Source organism: Cervus elaphus, chromosome 11, assembly GCF_910594005.1.
Source record: "Cervus elaphus chromosome 11, mCerEla1.1, whole genome shotgun sequence".
NCBI lineage: Eukaryota > Metazoa > Chordata > Mammalia > Artiodactyla > Cervidae > Cervus > Cervus elaphus.
In genome coordinates this window covers 78,411,065-78,430,686 of record NC_057825.1, presented here as the reverse complement: position 1 = coordinate 78,430,686, position 19,622 = coordinate 78,411,065, and the positions used below count along the sequence as shown (strand labels likewise).

At 52.4% G+C, this 19,622-nt stretch overlaps 2 protein-coding genes across 9 annotated transcripts in view; one reads left to right on the top strand and one right to left on the bottom strand.

Annotated features, from left to right (window-relative positions):
* Nucleotides 1-19,622, top strand: part of MTA3 (metastasis associated 1 family member 3) — a 196,708-nt gene that overhangs the window by 153,614 nt on the left and 23,472 nt on the right. The window contains exons 17-18 of one of the 8 annotated variants that reach the window (XR_006343568.1): nucleotides 5,189-5,262; nucleotides 6,050-6,127. The exons of 4 other annotated variants lie outside the window; for them this stretch is intronic. Coding sequence is in view for 3 of the 4 variants with exons in the window: in XM_043918145.1 (XP_043774080.1) it covers nucleotides 1,480-1,526 (47 nt within the window). In the remaining variant the exon portion in view is untranslated. Of the gene's footprint in view, nucleotides 1-1,479; nucleotides 1,542-5,188; nucleotides 5,263-6,049; nucleotides 9,581-19,622 lie in introns of those variants that run through there. 3 more of the 8 variants (XM_043918147.1, XM_043918150.1, XM_043918145.1) reach the window with 3 other exon arrangements.
* OXER1 (oxoeicosanoid receptor 1) lies at nucleotides 16,589-18,434 on the bottom strand. Its single transcript, XM_043916123.1, has one exon. The coding sequence runs from the start codon at nucleotides 17,729-17,731 to the stop codon at nucleotides 16,589-16,591; it is 1,143 nt and encodes a 380-aa protein (XP_043772058.1). The 5' UTR covers nucleotides 17,732-18,434.

Sequence of the window (19,622 nt, the reverse complement as noted above, 5' to 3'; positions counted from 1 at the left end):
TTACCCTACTTTACATTCCAACCAGGCTTGTCTAATTTCTCCCTAAAAGTTGCCAATTTTTACTTTATGTAGTTTTGAAATTCTGTTATTGGTTATATATGTCGTTGGACTTTTGTATGTCTTTTTGACCTTTTTATCACTAGGAAATGATCCTTTTTACTTCTGTTAATATTCCTCTATTTTGTCTGATATTAAAATGAATGTACCAGTTTTCTTTTTCTCTTGTTTTTAGTTTAAATGAATTTAAAACTCAGAAGATAATGATTCTTATCGCATCTCTAAAGTCAGCACAGGTTGTTCTAGCACAGATTTTAAATACCCTATAAAGCTATTTTCCATTATCATTTAATTTAAAAACAGCTTTACTGAGGCATAATGGACATTCAGTAAATTATACATATTTAAAATATTCAACTTGATAAGTTTAACATATACACACACACACACCAGGAACCATCACCATAATCAAGATAATAAACTTGCCTGTCACCCTCAAAAATTTTCTTGCACTCCTTTATAATTGGCCCTCTTGTCCTCCCTATCACCCCCACATCATCCCAGGCAGCTGCTGATCTGCTTTTTAATACCATAGATTAGGTTACATTTTCTAGAATTTTATTAAATGGAGTCATGCAATATTTACTCTTTATTTGTCAGTTTGAATAGTGTTTGGAGATCTACAAGTTCACTGATTGTTTTTTCAGCAGTACTGAATCTTCTGTTAATCCATCCAATGAATTATTCATTTCATATTTTGTATTTTTCAGTTTTAGAATTCCCATTTAGGTCTTTGATATTTCTCCTAAAATATACCATATTGTCCCCCACACATCCATCTTTTCCAATGTATTTTTAAAACATACTTATAGTAAATATTTTAAGTCCATATCTGCTAATTCTAACATCTGAATCATCCATTAATTATCTTATACTGACTCTTTTTTTCTTTTGATTATGGGTTGCATTTTCCTGTTTCCCAGGTCTAACAGTTTTTAATGAATACTGGTCAGTGTGGATGATAAGTTGTGGAGACTCAAGATTCTGTTATTTTCCTCAGTAAAGTTTTTTTTTTTTTTTCTGTAGAGTATTAAGATATGTTCTAACAAGAATTAAATTTGATGATCACCTCTTAAGTCTCCTGCATTGGTAGGAGGGTTCTTTACCACTAGCACCACCTGGCTTTATGAGGGCTTGTCTATTTCAGTTTTGCTCCTAGTTCCATGAGATTTCAGTGGAAAGACCAAGTTGTTTGCCCCATCCTTCTAACTTGGTAGAATTTGAATTCCGAACTCTGTCTTCCCAGCACTGGACAGCTGCTGAGGTTGTTGCTTAGCCTTTTTAAACCTTTTAGCTGATGTTTTCCCGTGGGCTTCTTGGAGTCTCATTTTGTGTGTGAGTAGTTCTGAGATCGGCCAGTGATTTGAGGGGAGTGTGTATGTTAATCTGGGGACTCCCCCTTACCTGTGTCCTTCCTTTTAGGACCTCTTCCCTCAATTTCCAGCTGTATTGGCAGCCTTGAGCTCTGATATGTCCCTCATTCCTCAGCTCAGTCAGACTGCAGCTTTCTGCTGGAACCAAATCCCTCTTATACTGCATGGAACTGCTCACAGGGGTACTGTTAACAGAGAATCTCACCTAGTCTCGCCTTTTTTCAAGTCATCTCTCTTCCAGTTTATGCTTGATTTTGGTTGCTCTCCACTATCTTCAAACACTTGCTTTTATATTTTATATAGAATTTATCACTGTTTTTGGCTGGAGGGTTAACCCAAGCTAAATTAGCCCACCATTATAGGAAGCAGAAGAATTGAGCTTTTGAGCTGTGGTGCTGGAGATGACTCTTGAGAGTCTTTTAGACAGCAAGGAGATCAAACCAGTCAATCCTAAAGGAAATCAACCTTGAATATTCACTGAAAGGACTGATGCTGAAGCTGAAGCTCCACTACTTTGACGCACACTGCTTTGATATGAAGAACCGACTCACTGGAAAAGACTCTGATGTGGGGAAAGATTGAGGGCAGGAGGAGAAGGGGACAACAGAGGATGAGATGGTTAGATGGCATCACTGATTCAATGGACATGAATTTGAGCAAGCTCTGGGAGATGGTGAAGGAAAGGGAAGCCTGGCGTGTTGTAGTCTAAGGGGTCGCAAAGCCCTGGACACAACTGAATGACTGAACAACAGCAATAGGACACAGAACTCTTCAGTCCTTCTCCAGCCTCCCTGCCAACTCTGTTGGTTCTCTTAGTTTATTTTGAAATAATATACTGTTTGTGTTTTGTGGACACTGTATCTTTCCTTACCTGTCTGAGGATATTAATGATAGTAGTTTCTGTTTCTTGAGTTTTCTTCTCCATGAATAATCCATTCTTCCAATTTGCATTTTTCTCTGTTTTGGTCTCTAACGGTTGTGTTAGGGGTTTCCTCCTGGTGACCTTTGGTTGTGTAATAGTGTTTAAGAGTAAGAAACTAAAGTCAGATGAGAGCTCTGTGCCTCAGCCTGCAGTGCACTTCGCAGAAAGCTGATCAGACCAGGCTATTTGTTGAGTGGCCCGAGGGTCGGTATCCTCAGGTCTTTTCTGTGGGCTGGGCAGATTTCCCAGAGAAGATGCTTTCCACCTATCTTATACCATTCAGGCTCCTGTAACAAAATACTACAGATGGTTACTGTAAACAACAGAAATTTGTTACAGTTCTAAAGGCAGGGAAGCCCATGACCAGGGTGCCAGCATAACTGGCTTCTGATGAAGGGCCTGTTCTGGGTTGCAGACTGCTGTCTTCTTGCTGTGTCATCACATGATGAAAGGAGCTAGGGAGCATGTGGGGTCTCTTTTATAAGAACATTAATCCCACTCATGAGCTTCCCAGGAGGTGCTAGTGGCAAAGAATTCATCTGCCAATGCAGGAGACACAGACAGGGGTTTTATCCCCGGGTGGGGAAGATCCCCTTGAGTAGGAAATGGCACCCTATAACAGTATTCTTTTTTTTTTTAAGTCTTTATTGAATTTGTTACAATATTGCTTCTGTTTGTTTTTTTGGCTGCAAGGCATGTGGGATCTTGGCTCCCTAACCAGAGATCGAACCTGCACCCCCTGAATTGGAAGGCAAAGTCTTAACCACTGGACTGCCAGGGAAGTCCCCCTATTACAGCATCCTTGCCTGGAAAGTTCCATGAGCAGAGGAGCCTGGCAGGCTCCAGTCCATGGGGCTGCAAAAAGTCGGACATGACTGAGCACGGCACAGCAGTCCCATTCATAAGGGTTGGGCCCTCATGACCTAAGTCCTTCCCAAAGGTTCTGAATTCTAATGCCGTCACATTGGGCATTAGGACTTCAACATATGGATTTTGTGGGGACACAAACATTCAGACCACAGCATAGTCTCTTTTTCAGAGGATGAAGTTTTGGCTACCTGCTTTCTGGGAGCTCAAGGGGAAGAAGGCTGGTGGTCTTATCATTCAGTGGATATGCGTTCACGGGATCCCTCAGTCTGGGCACTGGCAGCCCTGCTTGGTGCCTTGTGTTCCCTAGGCCCGCAGCCCCCTATTTGGTCCTCTTTAGAGAATAACTGTCCAGACTTGTGGGAGGTGGGCAGCTGCCGAGGGGTGTGGAGTCAGGAGAGCTTTTAGGAGTCCAGCAACCTCAGACAGCTTTCAACTGATCTCTGCTGCAGTCTCCCCTCCCCCGCCCCCCTCGAGGTGTCTGGTATCCATTCCTGAGCTGTTTTGTGCACACTGGACAGCTTTTCACACTGCCAGCTTCAGGTTTGGCTTTCTTGAATGCATGGGCTGTTATCGCTTGTTTATCTGTTTTCCAGACTCTAGAATCCTGATGGTGGTTTCTCCTCTGGGTTTCAGAGGGGAAGAAATTAACTCAGATACTGGTAGCTGGAAACCTTAAAAAAAAATTGTTTCTAGCGCAGCAGTTGGTTAGAGTAAAGAACCTCCAAGTCCAGGGACTTTAAGTACGTGTGTGTGTGTGTGTGTGTGTTAATTGCTCAGTTGTGTCTAACTCTTTGAGACCCTGTGGACTGTAGTCCACTAGGTTCTTCTGTCCATGGAATTTACCAGGCAAGAATACTGGAGTGGTTGCCATTCCCTTCTCCAGCAGATCTTCCCGACCCAGGGATCGAACCTGGATCTCCTGCTTTGCAGGTAGATTCTTTACCATTTGAGTCACCAGGGAGGCCCTTTAAGTACTTATGAAAAGTCAAAGCAAAAGGGAAAATTTTGTAAAAATAATAATAATAAGTGCTTATGAATTGGAGTTAGTATAGACAAAAATAGCAAATGTAGATTGATGCATATGAGAATTTATTTATAAAGTGTAAACAGAAATGATCTGGGCTACATCATCTAGGAAGGAGACCTGAGAATGGGCGTAGATCTCTTTCTGGGGCCCTGTGTATCTGGGACCCTTCACGGGGCTCTGGTTCCCTGCTACGAGGAAATGCAGCGGGGCTGAGGAAGCTTTGAGCAGGGAGACATGTTGGTGTTACAAGCGCAGGTGGTAAGCACTGGGATGCTTCAGCCCAGAATGCAAGAGGTGACATATCTCAGCTTAAAACAATGGCCAGTGTGGAGAAGGCAGGTGTGAACCTGGATGCCAGATACTGAGCTGGTGGGAGGAGAGGGTTGCTCTCAAACCTGGAGCAGGTAAGCTTAGCTCAAATAGAAGAAAGCACAGTTTACCATGGTAGGCCAGATACTTTGGGAACTATTTACAAGTGACTCTTCGGGCAGATGGCTTAATTCCATAGGTGGGTGGATAAACGAATGGCAGCGTGGTCCCCCCCCACCTCTCCCCACACACACACACAAGAGAGGCTTCTGAGAAATACTGGAGATACTGACACACACATAACCCATAATTTAGACACTGCAGAGAGCAGTGTGCTCTCACTGGGATGGATGGAGAATGGGGCAGCTTAGAGTAGCAGGAAGAACTCTACCTGAATTAAGAAGATCTGAGTTCAAATCCTGACTCCTCAACTTCCTCGCCATGCGGCCTTGAGCAAGTGCCTAAACCTTGCTTACCCTCACAAGTTTCTGGTGAAAGCTTGTTCCATAACCTATGGAACAAAGCAGGTTAGCCCAGTCCTGAACTGAACTGGCTGGGTTTTTAATTGGACACATACTTGCTGAGCCCTCTCAAATACCAGGCTGTGTGCATATATCTCCCCTATTCTAGAAAGGCTCATGAAGTGAAGGCGCAGCTCTGCTCTATCCTGCAGACCTTCCTCAGGATGGCGGGAGGCTGTGAAGGTGAGCGTCCCTGTCCCCTAGCCCCGTGTCCTCTCCCGGTTGCAGAGCGTGTGACGGGAGAGAGTATCCAGGCCCTGCCTTGGCCCGAGCCCCTGATCCTGTCTCAGCAGACACCCCCCCAGTTCCCTCCTAGCCACTTATCTAGTAAACAGGCAAAAGTTTTCACAAGCTACTGTGTGACACCAGATGGTGACAGTGTGGTTGGCCGGCACTTCCGCTTCTCATTCCCTTGTTTCTCTTGAGAGTCTCTAGATGTGCAGCTCTGGAATGGGAGAGTTGAAGTTTTGAGGGGGAAGTGGGGGCATTGGGAAGGAGGGACATTGTGACACAGTGGGTGTTTGGGGTCACTCCCCTCCTACGGAAAAATATGTCCCTAGCTTCCAAGTGCCTACATCGTATGATTAATTATGGTCACCTCAGATCAGGGCATGCCCCCTGGAGGCCTGTTGCGTTCCCCCTTCCCTAGCGTCCGGCCAGAGAGGCTCCACGATGTTGCTCCAGGATGCGTGTCAGCACTTGCCTGCCTGGCTGGTGACCACTGCACCTGCCCTTCCAGACTCCAGCTGTCAAGATACCTCAGTGTCACTCACAGATTTTCATGGCCTCAATTAAACTTTCCTTTGGTCCACCCTTCAACGACATTGCGAGCTTTATTTGAGTCAATGCCCAGCCTCCTTTCCTTGAAGGCTGTGATGATGGTGGTGGGAGGTCTGATCCATCCTTCCTCTCCCCTCGCCTCTGCCATCAGCACCTGTCTAACTTCGACCCTGTTTCTTTCCTTCTCCAGAACTCACATGCTGCGTGTCAGACTGAGCTATTGCTGTTTAACCCTATAATCCAAGACTTGCTACACTGTCCTGCTGATGTCCATAGCCATGCCCAGGAAGGAGGCGGCCCCATTCCCAGCGTATCCCTGGGGAGACCTCCGCGTGCACCCCACGGAGCCTTGACCAGGCCGGGGAAGAGACTGTAGGAGCACACGTCCCCACAGCTGCGTCTCCTCTTGTGAATCAGTGTCCCCTTGCTTTCCTCTAGAGGCCTCGCTGCCCCAGAGCGGGACCTGCCTGGGGAATTGAGGGGCTGGGGGAGCTACTCCGAGACCTCCTTCTCCGGCACTCTGAACCCCGGGCACCGCGGCTCCGGGGCAGTGGGGCTGCTGCAGGCTCAGAGCCGCTGCCGCCCTGCATGTGCCAGCTTCACTCTGTCGTCGGCTGTGTCAGTGTGGACTCGAGGGATACGGCATGTTTCTAAATGGATTTTTCTTAAGAAATGTGCCATTGTTGATGTAGTTCAGGATGTTCCCCCCATCCCAGCTGTCACTGTCCCTCGGCTTTTTCTCAGTAGGCTTCATTCCCCATTTTTTTAGTGGGGAAATTTTGTCCTTCACCCCCTGCATCCTGTATTTGTCCCCCTACCTTCATCCCTCCCAGGTACAGAATTACCTGTGGTTCTGACAAAAGATAAGCAAATCGTCTTTGGGAAGCCTGTAGACTCTCTATCTCATCCGTGCTTTGTTGTTGGAAAGAGGCTGGCATTCTCTTGGTTCTGCTTAGTCCCAGGCAGTCCAGCGAGAGCAGGTATTAACGTGAGCTGAGCGTGTGTATCACGGTGACCAGCCGTCATGTCCTGCCCTGTTCCTTCACAGCCAAACCAGCCGCTGCAGCCAGGTTGGTCCTTCTAGGACTCTCATTCATCCAGGTTAATTTTAAGCAGGTGGAGTCTGTGTGGCCTGTAAGGTGAAGTAAGAGAGCTGTGTCTGCAGGTGAGTCTGTGTGGAAGCCCTGCCTCCACCACCCTGGCAACCCGGCCATTTCTGTGAGCACCTGTGCCTAGACCCCCGGAGACCTGTCTGTGACCCTGTTTCTGCTGTCTGCCCTGGTACAGGCCCTGCCGGCGTCACAGGGGGGCCGCTCTGCCCTCTGTGTACACAGCTGCGGGGACAGGAAAAACTTAATGCCCCATTTGCTCCCCGAGCAGATGTGAGTCTGCTGCTTCCCTGCCTTTGTTTGCAGGGACAGGCTGCAGGGCACAGGGTCACAGCAGCATGAAAGACAGTGGGAGTGTGGCCTCCCTGCGGCCCCTGGAGCGTGCGGCCAGAGACAGACTGGGTGGCTGACAGCAGGTGCCTCGAACGGCCAGCTGCCTGCAGGACAAAGTGTCTCCAAATGAGCTGAATGCCTCCCCCTCCGCCACCCAGGCAGAGTGAGGTTTCCCTAAAATGACCGTGACGCTCCAGATGTCTGGTCGTCGCAGGCTGGGCTCAGCTCAGCAGAGGACGTGGTGCGTGATGACCGAGGGTGATGCTCGAAGCACGCGCTGCCTTTTCCTTTTCCAGTCTCGCAGGCACTGTGGCTTCTCGCCCCAGGAGGGGTTGGCTCTCATCTTAGTTTTTGAGGGATGACCCCGGGGACATTCTCACCACTGCCAACTCTTGGAGCTGTTCCAGGTTTTGGCTTGGGGCCCCACGGGTGGGCCTGTGTCGGATGCTCAGTGAGCCGGGTGGGGTGGCAGACATTGCCCTCAGGGTCTCACAGAGAAGCTCCTTCTGTAAAGCCCCAGGGGGAGAGAAGGCAGCCGGTTCTTGCATCACCAGCCACGTGCCACGTCCTCTAAAGAAAGAGGCGCAACCAAGCTGTGTCCCCATGACCTGCCCTGGATTTGCTGCGATAGATACAGAACGTGGAATGGTTCCTTCACCTTGTCCCTGTCCTCTCCTGACCCACATGGGACCATGACTCGTGGTTAAAGGAGCCATTAGCCGCCGTGACTTTGCTGCTAGCTCGCTGGGGAGAGACCCTCCTTCCCCAGGCGAGGAGCTTTGGAGACTGGGGCTGGGCCGGGGCTGCAGGAAGAACAGGGAGGCCCAGGCCAGCTCCAGTTCATGCTTAAATGTGGGACAAGTGCACCCCAACAGCTCTCCCATCGCTGTGTGGTGAAAACTCCGGGTTCCGCAGCCCTGCCCTTCTACGGGAGGGTTCCTGGCTAAGATCTCAGGCTCCCACTTCATCTCGGGAAAGCCCCCCAGCACTGAACCTTCGGGGACTGGAGGATGGACACCAAGGAGCCTCTAGTATCTGTCACTGCCGAGGGAGCAGTTGGTGCCGAGAGGCTTTCCTGGCCAGCCCCTTTGTTGGGGCCACAGTGTCACTGCTGTGGGTGTCAGTGGCACGTCAGCACTGTGAGCAGCGAGCGTGTGGGTGACACGCAACGCCCAGCTGCAGGTTTCCCAGCAGACGTGCCCAGGGCTGCCGTGCACCCTCAGAGAAGGACACTGAGGCCCGAGAGTCGGCCTCCCTTCCCCCGTCACCCCCGCCCACCCCGCAGTGGAGCAGGAGAGGACACAACTGCTTTCTAGCTTGCCTTTCGTGATTCTACCTTGTCCACAGCCTGGGTTCTATCAGTCAGCATCCAACCAAGAAAACCAGAGAAGTCTATTTAAAACAGAGGGGTTTTAATCCAGGAAATTGTTTAAATGAGAAAGAAGAAGGCCTGAGACACTACTGAGGGGTAACCAGAAACGGGGACCCACAGAGCTGGTGGGACCAGATCCTCAGGGTCAGGCCACTAGGTGGGGCCTGGGTCTGCAGAGGGCCTACGTGGTGGGAGCTGAAGCCATGAAGAGACCTGGGCCCTGCCAGAAACATACCCCCCACGCCCCGCCCCAGGCAAAGAGGGAGCAGAATTAGCCTGGCTTCTCCCCCATGCCCTCCAGATTTCTGCGTTAGCTAAATGCAGCTGGAAGCCAGCTGACCTGGGAGCTTGGGACAGGCCACCTGCAGTCAGTTCCCCAGCTCTTAGAGCAGAGCAGCGGAAGGCAAGTGGTGGGTCAGAGGGCAAGCAGTCCCAGGACATGTGTGGCCTTGGTCCGCTCTCTGTCACGTCCAAGCCCACTGTGGATTCCCCATGCTGTCCCAAGACCCCGGTGTGTGGAGGTGGAGGTAGCTGCCCTGGTGGGTTTCTGTAGGTTCTCTTTGACTCTGCTTGGGAGGAAAGTGCTTTGGGGAGGTGGGGGAGGGGTTTTATTCATAACAGTTATCCCAGTTCTCCTTTGGGGGAATTTACTCATTTAGCAGACCCACCTCGCCTGTCCCCTCAGGGAGGCTGTGTCCCAGTGTTCTGTCCATCCCGGCCCATTCCTCTTCCCCCAGTCTCTGGTTTCTCTGCTGGAGAACACCCACCCAGACCACGCATCAATGGTCATGAGTGTTTCCCCAGGATAATTCATTCAGCGTGTGCTATTACAGAGTGGTCTGTCTGTAAGTAGATGTCATCCACTGATCAATTTGTATCCTGTTTCCAATAAACTTCTGGAAATTCTGCCTGGTTTTATGCTGCCCTTTGCTGGGACAGTGGCTCAGCTGTAAGGCCGGGTGCAGGGGCAGGCCCCCCAGCCCCCAGCCCTAGGTGCTTCCTCCCCTGTTTGGCTCTGGGGCCAGGCCCATTAGTCTGACATCCCCACCCCAGCTACACGGAGGTGCTCGGAGGCCTTTCCCCAAGTTTGGCACTTTCTTCTCTCATAAGCCACAGTCTGAGGACATGGCGGTTTCATGAGGCTGAGCTGCGCCAGGGGTGGCTTTGACCCTGTGTCCCCTAGGCCTGGAGGTGGGAGAAGCCCCAGGCAGACCTCTCTCCATCAATCCCCTTCGCACTGCTGTGCTAGAGCCAGGTGGCGGGGACACGCGCGGGGCCGCTCCCATGGTGATGTGCTGCACTCCATCCAGGGGGTTGACAGGAAGGCTTCCGTGCCAGTGAGGTGGGTGCAGGAGCTGCAGGTGACACAGATGAAGTCCAGTGCCCTTGTCTACATCCCACCCTCCTCAGCTCTGAGAGTTGGAAACCAACATGTCTGAGTTGACCTAAAAGGCATCAGGAGCCTGATCCGAATGCCCAGCATCCTTCAGTGTTTCCCAGGCCCCTGAGTGTGAAAGCAGCTTGGTAGAAATTACTCTCTGTTGACTATTTTACTGGTTCAAACCTTTTTGACTGCGGTGTAGACTCTGCCTCAGTGGCTGTACTGGGGCCATCATTGTAGGCTCCCTGGAACGCCTCCAGCCTGTGTTTTTGAAGTATGCCTGTTTGCAACCCTTGTTTGCTAAGACTTGAGAGAGATGTAAAAAAAAAAGAGACTGAATTCCTTCCTTTCAAGAGGTTCACTAGAGAAGCAAGACATCTATGCGCGATGTTACAGGACACTAGAAAAGGTTGTAGAGGGGGCAAGGCCCTGCCAGTCCTTGCAGAAGTCCCAAGAGAAGAGGGCTCAGCAAGGCTGGATGGGGCAGAGCGGGCTCTGTGGAAGCAGAGGGACCCTCAAAGTGCAAGCCAGCAGCCCTGTTTCTGTGAAATCCCTAATGCCCTGGTTCTTGGTGTCTTTTTATTAAGACTTAATCCTGATTCAAGTGTCTCCCTCTTTCTGGAAGCTCACCTGTAGAGTGTCATGTGCCCTGTCTTTCAAGGGGTACCAGCCTTAAGATCCATTGCCAGGACTGGGTTTTTATAGTCAAGAGGTTTCCATTTGTTGTACTCTTGCTCCCGGACTAACTGCAGGGGGTCACTGGAGGAAACCATTTAGCCTGCAGGGACCACCCCAGAGGTGTGAGTGACAGCCTCACCAGGCCTCTCTGGGCTGCTTGCTGAGCCGGCCCATTTATATGTCCTTTGGGAGCTTGTTTTCTTATTCCCAGAACCAGCTGTTCTAACCCTTGGTTACCCCTGAAGCTCTCACCCCCTGAGAGCCAAGTCTTCTAAGAATCCCTTCACCTGTGTTCCCCTTCACTGCAGGACCTTCCACCAGCCCGTGGAGGTGCCCTTCGGCTTCTAGAGAACCCTCCTGGTACCCACATGTTGGATCGTTTCCCGCCCCCCTCTCCCTCCTTAGAGGCTTGCAGTAGAGTGTCTTGACTCAGGCCAGACTGCCACTTACTACTGGATGACCCTGGGCAAGTTACTCAACCTCTCTGTGCCTCAGTTTATTCGTCTGTAAGATGGGATCATAGTATGTACCTCACAGAACTAACTAAATTAGTGTGTGTAAAGTGTTTCGCATGGGGCCTGGGACAGAGTGTTTGTTATTGCTCTGTCATCATCCTCTCCCCGCTGCCCTCATCTTCACCCTCTCTCCCTTCTCAGGCTGCTTAAACTTCCCCATCCAGTCAACAGAACAAAACAGGCAAACCACCACAGGTCCTCTCTTAGCTTCACCTGAAGCTCTTGTCTTATCTCCCTTTACTAGCAAACTTGTTTAAAGAAGAAAGACTTGTCTCCATTCCTTGAAGTCTCATTAATTTCGCAACACAGTACAGGCCTTTATGGCTCCCATTCTGCCCCACCCCAGCCACCCACTGAGATTGCCATCATAAGGTCACCAGAGACCTCCTAATTGCTACATCCAGCCCATCTTGCAGTCACCCTCTTTGAGCTTTCTTGAGCATTTGACGTGGTTGTCATCATGTTACTTGTCTTTGTTACTCTTCATTACACTCACTCCTTTATTCTCTACCCAGAGCAACACTGAGCCACATTCAGATATTACTTAGAGTCATTTCCCAGGGTTTTTTACAAAGATAAATTTCAGAATAGTAGTAGTCCCCTGCGAGAAGAAATCACTTTCCTTAATTTGGTGTTTCTCATTCCAGTGTATGATTTTATACAATGACTACATATGTATGAATCCATAACCAAAATGGGACATTTTGCATATAATTAAATTTTATGCAGACAATAACCTATCACTTCTTGAAAAGCTATTTTTAATAGCACAGACTACGCTGTGTTAATCCAGGGTGTCAGTACAGGAAGCTTGACCAGACAGTGTCAGACACACACGTTGGTTCTCACATCAGCTTTCTTCAGCATGCAATTAGGAATTTTGAAAATACTGAGGCACTTTGCAGTCTGTCTGGGTATTTTATGTTTGGCTTTTACCCTCGTAAAAGATGGCTGTAGTGTATTCCTTTTTTTTTTTTTTTTACTTCTTTCATGTTCTTTTTTAAATTGCTGCATTCCTGATTTCCTTCCTATTTAAAGGTTTCTTCTGGGCATTTCACCAGGTCTTCCTTTGTGTGTCCTTTACTTGTGTGGATTTTTTTTTTTAAGGATGGTTCTTGGTCCTCTTCACTCTTCCCCAGGTGACCTCATCCATTCGTTGTAAGAGGTCAGCTCCCACTAGTGAGAAGAGTCTGAAATGCTGTTTCCAGTCCTAAGTGTGCCGCTGTACTTACTTGCCTGCAGGTCCTCCAAGCTCCTCCAACTTTTCTTAACTGTATCTTCTCCTCTGAACCTCCTGCTGCCCCTGTTTCTCCAGTATGTCACTCGCCAGCCGTCACCCACAGAGTCACCTCTCTTCCCGACCTGGGCTGCGCCTATCTGTACCTGTGTGCTGTCTGCCGCTGCCCTCGCTTGGAACACAGACTGTTTCCTATTCAGGTTGTCTCCCCTACCCCTCACCAGTCTGTCCAACTGTTACCAGAGTAACTAGTGATCAACATGTAAGACTGGGGCTTCCCTGGTGGTTCAGTGGGTTAAGAATCCACCTGCCAATGAAGGAGACACAGGTTCGATCCCTAGTCCAGGAATATTCAAAATCCTGCGAGCAGCTAAGCCCGTGAACCGTAACTACTGAGCCCACATGCCCTAGAGCCCATGCTCCACAAGAGAAGCCACTGCAATAAGAAGTCTTCGCACCGCAACTAGAGGATAGCCCCATGCTCGCCGCAACTAGAAAAAGCCTGAGTGTAGCATTGAACACCCAGCCAAAAAAGAAAAATGAGCAAGGCTGATGGTCGTTGACTTCTTGGAAACCTCACACATACTTGCTTTCCTGCTGGATTGTCCTGTGCTCGCAGGGCCCAGTCCGCCTCTCCTGCTGTCCCCTGACTCCATCCCTAGGCTTCCTGCTCCCTTGGCTCGTTGCTCTCCTCACCCTCCCCGTGCCCACCGGCTCTTCTCACAGCTCTGTGCCCTTGTTCACGCCCTTCCCTCTGCCGTGGGTGTGTTGCCTTTGCTCCTTTCCTCGTCCTCCACATGGAGCGCACGCACACCCCTCACTCCCACCCCAACCCTGTGCTGCCGTGCTCATTGGTGTGTGACTTCCTCGAGATCCCCCTGGCGTGGGTTGCCTCTGATCTGTTTGCAGGTCTCTCTCTCCCAGGCTTGGCCCAGAGGCGCTCAAGGTCAGAGGCGTATCATCTGCCTTTGTGGCTTGGGGTCTGGGCCATGGTGTGTGCCTAGCAAATGCGTGATTAGTGGCTTCAGGCCTGTCAGCCCCATCATGCCTGCCTGCCCCCTGCACATGAGTCCCTGGGGTAAAGTCATGGAAGCCATTTCTTCATCCCTTAGGGGGTCAGTGGGTCACATGAGAAAGAGGACAGACGTGCTGCCTAACACGTACACTGAAAAGTGCAGTCCACCCCTAGGGACTGAAATGCTGCTTAGAATCCAAATGTAGGAAATAGGGTCTTTACTCAGCCTGTCTCCAGCCTACCTTATAACACCATGGCGGCTACTCTCCCATCTGTAGAAAACCCTGCCCTTCAGCAGTTTGCTCTCTCCCCCACCACCTTCCCGATCCTTTCTTACCCCCTTTCCCTTCCCTTCACCCCCATAATAACTCTAGTTCTCATTCAGTGCTCAACATATGAGGTATTTCCATCTCCAACCCCTGGAGTTGAGCAAGGGCCAGGATCACTGTTCCGATTTTACAGATGGAGAACCAAGTCCGGGAGGGGGGGTTTACTGTGGGTTGGGACCAAGGTTAGGACCAAGGGGTCCTTCCATGCAGGGAGAGTGTGAAGGCAGCCTGAAGCCCCGCTTCTCTCCCTTGTGGGGACACCCAGACCCCCTTTAGAGAGTGCCTCGTCAGTGGGGAGAGCGGTCGTCAGCTTCAAGGTGAGGGGCAGGGAGGACCCAGGGCAGGTGCAGGGTTGTGGGCCCAAGGCCTGTGATCAGCATCCACCTGGGACTCCTCGAGGGGAAGAGACGGCAGTGACAGGCTACAGGGACCGTCAAGTCATTTCTCTTACATGAAGTCAGGCGAGTGAGCCCAGCTCCTGAGGGGCGAGAGGACAAGGCGGTGTGGAGGGGAAGGGTCCAGGGAAGGGAGGACCAAGGAAAGGGAGGCAGAGGGAGCCCCGCTGGCCACTAGGGCTGGTCAGCCACCAGACAGGTACAAACGCGGGGAGAGACAGCGCCAGAAGGAAGGTGCCGGGTGCTCACGCAGAGCACGGTATACGTTAGTGTCCCCTGGAGGTGGGGGCTTCACGAGAAAGTGCTTAAATCCCAGACTCCAGGAGCATTTTGGTCTGACTTAGAAATGACGAATCTCAGGCCAAGGGTGGCCAGCTCCTTCCCGTGGCAGCAGAGGGTGGGGAGTCCTAGGAGTGGCTCTACAGTGAGAGGCAACAGCAGAGTGGAGGGGTGGAGCAGGGTCCATGTAGGGCAGAGATGCCCAAGGAGCCCCCTGGAGGGACCCAGGTGGCACAGCCCTTTCCATCACTTGGTTTGGCTTCTCAGTATCTCTGTGGGTTTCTGACAGTAGTTGGTGAGTTTTCAGGAATGGGAAAAGTGGATGGAGACACACTGGGAGGTGGGTTTTAATACCCACCCAACTTGTCGCCCAGGCCACCTCCCCCTGCCTGACACATTCCATCTCCCACCATAACATCCACGTGGCATCCATGTACCTCCCTCGTGGGACATGGGTGACTCTGCTCGGATTGGCCACCACTCTTGAGGACTTTTAACTGAGGAAGGGCATCCCTGTCCATGATATCAGAGGGTTGGGCTGAGAGGATGAAAACAGGTGGGGAGAGTGGGCTTGCTCCCATTGTCAGACCCTGTATCTGAGGGCCAGGGGTCTGTGACTGGGGTGATGAGTAGGGAACACATCCCAGGTCCCCCTCAGTGGGGAGAGGGTGTGTGTACTGGGGGCAGATGTTCATTCTCCTGAGATGGCTAGGGCTGGGAACATATGGGGTTCAAGAGGAGCATATTTGGGGCTTTAGTGACCTCTGAATAGTCCTTTGGAAGCCTTGAAAGTCATGCACCCCCAATGACTTCCACTGTGGACAGTAGGGAAAACCACTACACCTGCCCCACCCCCTAAAAGAAACCCTTATTTCATGCCAGGTATACATCTTGCGCCTGGGGAGCCCCAGGTCAACAGATGGGTTAGCCCAGATGGTCTCAGATGCTGATACAGGCATATGGAATAGAACAGGAAGGAGGAGAGGTGGGCAAGATGGCTCTGGTCCTGGGGGAGGGCAGTGAGCTGGCCCTGGTGATCGGAGGCCTCTTCCTGTCCTGGTGGGTAGCAGTCACCACAGGTTCCAGGGCCAGGGAAGGGTACTTGGGGCTAAGAAAAGCCAGGGGAGGGGGTCCAGGAGCCTGAACTGGGGGAGATGATAACTTCCCAGGCTGAAGATCCCCACATCGTCCCAGAGGAGAGCAGGGTGGGGGCCTCCTGGGGATCCAGGTGGGCCGCCCATCCTGGGAGCCTGAGGACCTCTCCCGGGGAGTGGTCTGACTTTAAGGACATATGGGGCTCCAGGATTCCTGTAGAAGGATGGTGCCCTGGATAGCTTCTCCACTCTGTCCCCAGAGTGTCCCTTAATCTTGGGGAACTCAGTTTGAACCCTCCTGATGCCAGATGAACCTGCAGATACTTACTGATTTTCCTTAGATCAGTTGAGATAGGCTTGCATTTTCAAAAGGAAGTTTATTAGTATTGGGAAAAAAAAAAACCAACCAACTGGAGATAGTAGGAAAAATAGCTGTCCAATTTCAGAAAAGACCCTGATGCTAGGAAAGATTGAGGGCAACAGGAGAAGGGGGTGACAGGATGAGATGGTTAGATAGCATCACTGACTCAATGCACAAGAGTTTGAGCAAACTCTGGGAGATAGTGAAGAACAGGGAAGCCTGCTGTGCTGCAGTCCATGGGGTCACAAACAGTTGGACATGACCTGGCAACTGAACAACAGCAAAATTTCTAAAAGAAGACTTCTGCTCTCACAGTTCCCTGGCTCTGACCTGGGACAAGGCAGCTGTGGCCCAGTGCTGAGCTGGCAGTCCCTGGCTGTTTCCACCTGCCGTCGTGCTCTGTGCTGTCAGGCCATCATCCCCACGACATCAGACACACGACTCCAAGCCCAGACCCTCTTCTCTCCCTGCCACCCACCTGGCTCCTGCAGCGGTCCTTTGTCTGGTCGGTTGAGGGGCCCTTGCTAGCAACCGTCCAGGGACGAACCCTGGCCCTCCAGCCCAGGACCAGGCATTCCTCCGTCCTGAGGCACCCGCAGCAGAACCCCAGTTCTGGGAGGGGCCTTCCTGGTCAGTCTTCCTCCGAGACCTCCGCCTGCAGCCTCCTTGTGGCCGCCGCCTTCCTAGAGCATGCCCTGCGCCTGGCGGAGGGCCAGTAGGTGCTCTTGTCGCCGTCTGAGCCTTGCCAGCCCTGGGCGAGGCCCAGCAGCGCCCGCCCCTGGCGGAGGAAGCTGGGGCTGGAGAAGCAATAGAGCACGGGGTCTAGGACGCTGTTGAGGTAGGTGAAGGCCAGGGAGCCGTGGAAGAGCTGCGAGCAGAGATCCAGGGCGCGGCAGGCACGCAGGCGGAAGGCCACGATGGAAGCGACGCCGAAGACCACGCTAGGCAGGAAGCAGATGGTGTAGACGCCCACCACAGCGGTGAGGACGCGCATGGCCCTCCGCGGGCCCGCCTGCCCGTCCAGGCCGCGGCGGCGGATGGTGAGCATGATGCTCACGATGGCAAAGAGGATGAGCGCCAGCGGCAGGAAGAACTCCACCACGAACAGGGCCTGGTGCCATCTGAGTGAGGCCGAGGGTCTCGTGCCCAGCCAGTAACTGAGGCAGTACTGGCTGGAGTGGGTGGTCAGCAGCAGGTGCCCGTTGAGGAGCAGGAGTGCCCCCCAGAGACCCCCGGCCACGCGGGCAGCGCCCCCAACCGAGGCCCTGCTCAGCGCGTGGTGTGGCCGCGCCACCTTCAGGTAGCGGTTGAGCGCCACGGCCGTGAGGAAGACCACGCTGGCCGTGCGGTTGGTGGCGATCATGAACAGGTTGACTTTGCAGGCGGTGTCGCCGAAGCGCCAGGTCTCGTGGAGGAGGTAGTAATCGACACGAAGGGGCAGGTTGAGGATCAGGAGGAAATCCGCGACCACCAGGCTGACCAGGAACACGGTGTTGGACGTCCAGGGCCGCGTGCGCAAGCAGAAGATGAAGAAGGCCAGGCTGTTCCCCACCAGGCCCAGGACAAACTCCATGCCCAGGACTGGCGCCAGGAGGGCAGACACGATGGGGGAGAAGGCCGGGTGGCAAGAAGCAGTGGCCTCTCCAGGTGACCCCAAGGCAGTGGTCAGGGCAGAGGGAGAGGAGGACGGGGGAGAGGGAGGGAGGGAGAGAGGGAGCCAGGAGGGAGAGAGAGAAGGAAGGGGAGAGGGATGGCTCAGGTTAGGAAATCCCATGGGCTGCTTGGGCCGTGGACCTGAGAGACGCTTCTCCAGCTGTCCGACCCCTGTGCAATTGCACGGGGTCAGTGCTTGCTATCAGCTGGCCAGCACAATGACTCAATATCCTGGGGGTTTCATCATTATCCTTGCAGCCACCAAGAAACACCCTGTGTTCCTATTTGCATGCGAAGAGGAACCCTGCCGCTCTCCCTCCCTCTCCACCTCCCCAGAGTAAAGAGTAGCCAGCCTGTGAGGTCTCTAAGCCCAGCCTCAGACTGGAATCTGCATTGCCTCTGGCACACCAGGATGAGGGCTCAGCAGGGTGAGAGGAGGCCCAGAGGAGCCCTGAAGCAGGAGGAAGGCCCGGCTGGGGTGTGGCTGGGGAGCGTGTTTACAGCCCTGAGTGGTCCGACATTTGCTTGCCTGAAGGCAGGAGCTGGTCCTGACAACTCACAGCTCTCGGGACCATGCAGGCCACCCTGGGCCCCCACCCCACTCCCATCACAGATACAGACTGGGTGGCTCCCTGCCCCCACCAACTCTGGCAGCAAGGACTGTGGAGCCAACAAGATGTTGTCCTGGGAGAAGGAGGCGGAGGGTCCAGTCAACACCTTGACCGTTATGCTCACTGCCTAGTGGAAACAGCCTGCTGTCCTGATTCTCAGATTCCTGACAGTTCCAGAGTGTGTGATGGTCCCAGGTCCACATACATGATAAAGTACATCCCACGTGCAGAGGGCTCCCCTGCCAAGTTTCTACTGCCATGCCCTGGGGACCTGGGGGCTTCTCCCACAAACAGAACAATCCTGAGAATCCTCGAGTTGCCCTGCCACTGTTCATCCCACTTGGTGGGCCATCACCCAGCATTCACTGCAGAGACAGGAGCAGAAGGCTAGGGCTGCTTTCAGACAAGGTCTAAATCCTGTTCTCCCACTGTGTGGTGTTCTCATGAGTCCATGGGGCCAGGCCTGTGGGCAGAGATGGAGTAACCTGGGACAGCACCAAGAGAGGCTGTGGTTCCAGGCTCTAGGATCAGACCCCCCCGACCCCCACCCCCGACCCCGGCTGCCCCTGTGCTAAATGACTGTGGTCAGCAGATGCCCCGTGCTGCCAGCTCAGTCTGAGTCTTGGGGTTTCAGACAGTGGACACTGGCCTCTCTCCCCAGACACCACCCCACCGCCAAGCCTCTCCCCTGCCCTGGGCTCCCACTGTCCAAGGCTGAGAGCAGATAGGGTGTAGGGTGGTGGGACCACCAGCCTGAGCTTTGAATGCAGACAAGCCTGGGCTGGAAACAGAGCTGCCTGCCTTCCAAAGCTGTCTAAGCCTCAGCTGTAAGATGTGGTGCCACCACTTTCTTAGGCAGTTGTAAGGATTCAGTGAGGTCATTTTCTGTAAAAACTTCTGGCAAATTCCCTGGCACAGAGTTGGTGGTCAGAAAAACAGGGGACCTAATTTTCATGATTTTCTCTCTTGGATTAGACACATCCTTAGAACTAGGGGACCCTTCTTGTGGCCATCTGGGCGCACAGGATGGGGGGGGGGGCTCCTGGGACATTGATGTTCCCTCTTTGGTTCCTGTACAGAGGAACGCGTCACTGCCCTAGAGTGGTAGAAAGGTAGGGGGAGGCTGCTGGTGTTTATTCCTGGCTGGCAGGAGAGGAAGTCCTCTAGAGGGGTGGTGGGTGAAGGTCCAGACACCACTCAGGGCCTTTCAGCAAAGTCAGGGTCTCCTTTGGCAGTTTGTCGGTGGAGGGGATCCAAGCAGTGAGCTGGTAGGCAGGTGTAGGGTAGGCAGGGTTCAGACCCAGGTTTTCCGGAGGAAGCCTAGACTCTACCCAGGGACCTGTTTCATCCAGACACAGCTTCAGTTCCCTCAGCGAGCGACCCCTCACCAACTTCTCCTTG